General features: G+C 37.9%; 1 protein-coding gene across 1 annotated transcript; it reads left to right on the forward strand.

Annotated features, from left to right (window-relative positions):
* The first annotated feature begins 2,002 nt into the window (after positions 1-2,002).
* On the forward strand, positions 2,003-3,697 carry LOC117332241 (putative uncharacterized protein DDB_G0281733). The gene has a single exon (XM_033891126.1). The coding sequence runs from the start codon at positions 2,003-2,005 to the stop codon at positions 3,695-3,697; it is 1,695 nt and encodes a 564-aa protein (XP_033747017.1).
* The last annotated feature ends 525 nt before the right edge of the window (positions 3,698-4,222 follow it).

A 4,222-nucleotide genomic window follows, 5' to 3' on the forward strand; every position in this document is an offset into this window, starting at 1 on the left:
GTAGGACGAATGAGCCATCAGTATAGAGCTTATAGCCACCTGATGGACCTGATTCAATCTGTCCGAAGAGATATAGTTGATATCAAAAGGTAAGATTTGTTGGTTACCCTTTGCACTAACTGCGGTCCTGAACCTAGCGCATGCGCATAAACACATTTGCGTTGGTAACTTACTTCCGCATAAAGACTTGCATGACTTGCAGTGTAGGTTATATAAGTATTTCAATGAGTTCCGGAAAGGAGGCAACGGGATTTTCTAACTATAAGCACCATAACACATTCAAGTGCCTTGTTGGAATAACTCCTCGGGGATCATTTTGTTTTGTATCCGATTTATTTACTGGCAGTATCTCTGACAAAACAATTGTACAAGAATCTGGGTTTTTGAACAATATTGAATATGCCATTATTTGGTAGTGATATAATGGCCGATCGTGGATTCCTAATTAGAGGTGAATTGGCATTAAAAGGTGCAACTTTAAATATTCCACCATTATTAATGGGAAACAAATGTGTTGAAATGCTACTACAAAAACAAGACGAATTGCACAGGCTCGAATCTATGTGGAGAGACTCGGAGAGATATAGGTTGCTTGAAAAAAATAGCTATTTTACAAGGTGTTTTACTCCGCATGAAACCTATGTACAGTCAAATTGTGAAGGTTTGTGCAATATTGTGTAATCTTGACAATCAACTTTAAAATTACAATTACAGTTGAACCTTAATTGTTATCTCAAAGTGACAATTTTGAAGTCTTTTCATGCAGTTTATCATGTAACTTTCTCCGTTAATCTCAAACTCGTGTTATCTCATATTATTCTTGTTTATTCATACTTAACCAATTATAACCACAAAACAAAGGTAATAGTAATGGTATGGTGATACAATTTTTTAACACTTGCACCAAAATTTTAACCAAGCAACGCCGACGTGATTCAATAAGCGCCCCTATTCTTTGAATAGGCAAGCTAAAAATGCAAAGCTGTAATATCTTGTTGAGTAGACATTTTATTATTTGGAATTAAACAATGCCTTAACAATATACTGTCTAAAAAATACATTAAATTTGCCGAGCATATTCTGAAAAAAACTCATTGTTAAATTCAACATGGGCTACACAAATTCCTTTCTTGGTATACAAAACAAGATCAGAGTGGTGTAAACCATATACATGTATACCCATTTGACCTTGCATTTGGTGATAGTACTCTGAATCTTCAGTTACAACAATATCACCATTTTCATCAAATTTACAACCTTTTTTCAAACAGACATCTTTTGAATTGTCTTCTTCCCTGCTAGTGAATGGACATTTCACTACAACAACTTTGTTGGCATGACATTTACAAGTAAAAAATGCATCTAAAGAACAACCAATAAAGCTCATAGTTGAATGTAAACGTATCCCTTTGTTTAACAATTTGGGATGTACATGAGTCTTACAACAAACTCTTTTATAAAGCTGGAGAGCTGTCTTCTCTTTCTTTTTACCCCATAACAGAGGAGGAGCAGAGCATTCACTACTGGTATATTCTCCTAATAGTGTTTTAAAGGAGGACATTTATTGGCATCAACTGCTTTACAGATTTTGGCAAAATTAAATGCAGTTATTCTTCCTTTTCTGAGATCATGCCAATTGCTACTGTCAGTCTGTTTTATTGTACATAATTCAATGTGGTCAATATTATCACTACTAGTGAGTGACAGCTGTTGAAAGAAATCATCACTAGTTGTAGCATCCTTCACCACACTTGACAGACATAGAGTGCAAACAGTATCTTCCATCTCTATGTCATTAGGCGAGGTGTCTAGTTCCAGTATGCGTGTATGCGCATGCGTGGGATCTTACATGTCGCATTTCTACCTTGCTCCGAAAACAAGATTGATTTGGTGAGTTATTGTGCCATTTGAGATTGTTTGAACATTTAAATATAGCACATTGTTGATTTTGGAACATTCTGAACATTGATGTGTAAAAATTGTGGAGAAACATTTGCCCAATATGAAATATTCGGGTCTCGAGTTTTGTACTGCTACGTGTGACCTTGAGCCAATGTCACAAGCGGGCGCGGCGTCCTATGTGGCCGATGTGTTAACTACAGGTAACTCAAATGTTGAAGCTACTACTGCCACCGAGGATACCTCACATAATAATACCATACAAGTTGAAATACATGAAACAAATGTGGATAGAGAGGATATCGTAAATGAGATAGTTGACATTGGGTCTACGAATTTCACCCCCCAGTCACCCGACCCACCTAAATCTACAGAGGAAGTTCCAGTAGGGAAAAGGAAACGTCGCGAGTCAAAAGATGAACAAGGACAAAACAAGAAAAAGCTGAAGTCGCTCACAAAGGCTCAACCAAAAGGTAGGAGGTCAAGTACGCGTAAAAAATGTGTAGATGAACAGACATCAGACTCAAAAGTGAATAAAATAAAAAACGACATTAATATCCCGGAGATTGTTGACAAATCTATCTTCTTCGACGAGGCATTTAAAAAACTATCTTCACAAATTCAAACTATGGGACACCAGATCACACAACGAATGGATCAACTAGAAAAAAATCTCGAGGATAAGGTGACCAAAAAAGTAACCCAGCAACTAGCAGGTATGGTACAAACCAAAGTAAAGGAAAGTGTAAAAGATATCAAACATGACATGGACAAAGAAATAGAAAAAGTAAAAACTACTGTAACAGATTTGAAAAAATCATTCGCAGATGCAGTTAAAACCGTGAAAGTAACCCCTGTTACTAAGGACACTAACAATTTGAACATTGTGATTAAAAACATGCCTGTCACAGAATTGGAGCAATCGGACTCGGGTTATCTAGTAAACAGTGTTTATGCTCTATTTCGCAATGGACTCGACCTCAAGCATGTCAAAATCAAGCAAGCGGAACGGAAACCGGTTAGACAAAACGACACGGTGAAAAATAGACCAGGTATAGTTGTTGTAACGCTTGGTAGTTCGGATCAGAAACATGATGTACTGTCAAATAAACGTGAACTTAAGAACTCAAGAGACTACAACAAAGTCTTTATACAGGATGAATCCAATGCTGAAACCAGGAAACATCTCCATAATCTTCAAATTCTTATACGAGAAATGGATATGTCCGAGAGACTTGGTACCCGGATCGTGAACGGAGTGACTACTGTTGTACGCAGAGAAAATACAGGCAACACGCCGGAACACCAGTCCTATAATAAACGGGACATTTCTATGTCTGGTGGTCCACATGGAAACAAGAATAGCAGATTCGCGAGGGAGGACAGAGGTTTCAGATCTTATGGGAACAACATGGAACGCGGAAGTCGGAATGACAAGACGGCACAGCACAGGGGGCGGACTGATGAATATCACAGGCTACGAGATGAAAACGGACGCGGAACGCGGGACAAACGAGATTACACAAGGGACGAAAGTGCGGACAACGGATCGCGTTATAGTGTCGACAATCGCGTAGTACGGAACGACAGGGACTGTGAGTGGATTGACAACAGCCGTAGAGTACGGAACACGCATAGTGAGTTTAGGACACGAAATGGAACGGATCGCGGTATGTTTCGTGAAAACGTACGCGGACCGCGGGATCAAAGTGACAATAGAGAACAAGGTGACAATAGAGAACATTGTGGTAGAAACTACTACAAACCGCGAAGCAGTGACAAAAGGGGATTCAGGTAGGAACTCTCGCTTGGCGTATGGAATGTAAGTGGCTGGTCACTCAGACAAACAGAGGACAATTTCAAATTTAGACAAACTGTTGTCAATTCCTTAAAATTAGATGTTATTGGTTTATGTGAAACATTTTGGAAAGAACATGATGCTTTAGATATTGATGGTTATGATTGTTACTATAGGAACAGAGATAAGATACATAAAAATGCCAAAAGAGGATCAGGTGGTGTAGCTTTTTTAGTAAAATCTAGCTTAACGAATATTTTTGATATTGAAATTCTAGATGATACACAACAAGACATTTTATGGTTGAAGTTAAGTAATGATATAGAAACATTTTGTCTATGTGTATGCTATTTACCACCGGAAACATCTGTTTATCATGATACGCATGTTTTTTACACCAAATTACTGGAACAAGTGTATATGTATCAAAATGATGGAAAAATTATCGTATTTGGAGATTTTAATGCACGTTGTAATGATGTCCAGGATTTTATTGAGGGTGTAGATAACATACCTCTGAGAGAA

The sequence above is a fragment of the Pecten maximus genome, chromosome 8, assembly GCF_902652985.1.
Source record: "Pecten maximus chromosome 8, xPecMax1.1, whole genome shotgun sequence".
NCBI classification, from domain to species: domain Eukaryota; kingdom Metazoa; phylum Mollusca; class Bivalvia; order Pectinida; family Pectinidae; genus Pecten; species Pecten maximus.

Excerpts from the sequence above, each read along its gene's own strand:
- LOC117332241 (XM_033891126.1), top strand. The coding sequence starts at position 2,003 with ATGAAATATTCGGGTCTCGAGTTTTGTACTGCTACGTGTGACCTTGAG.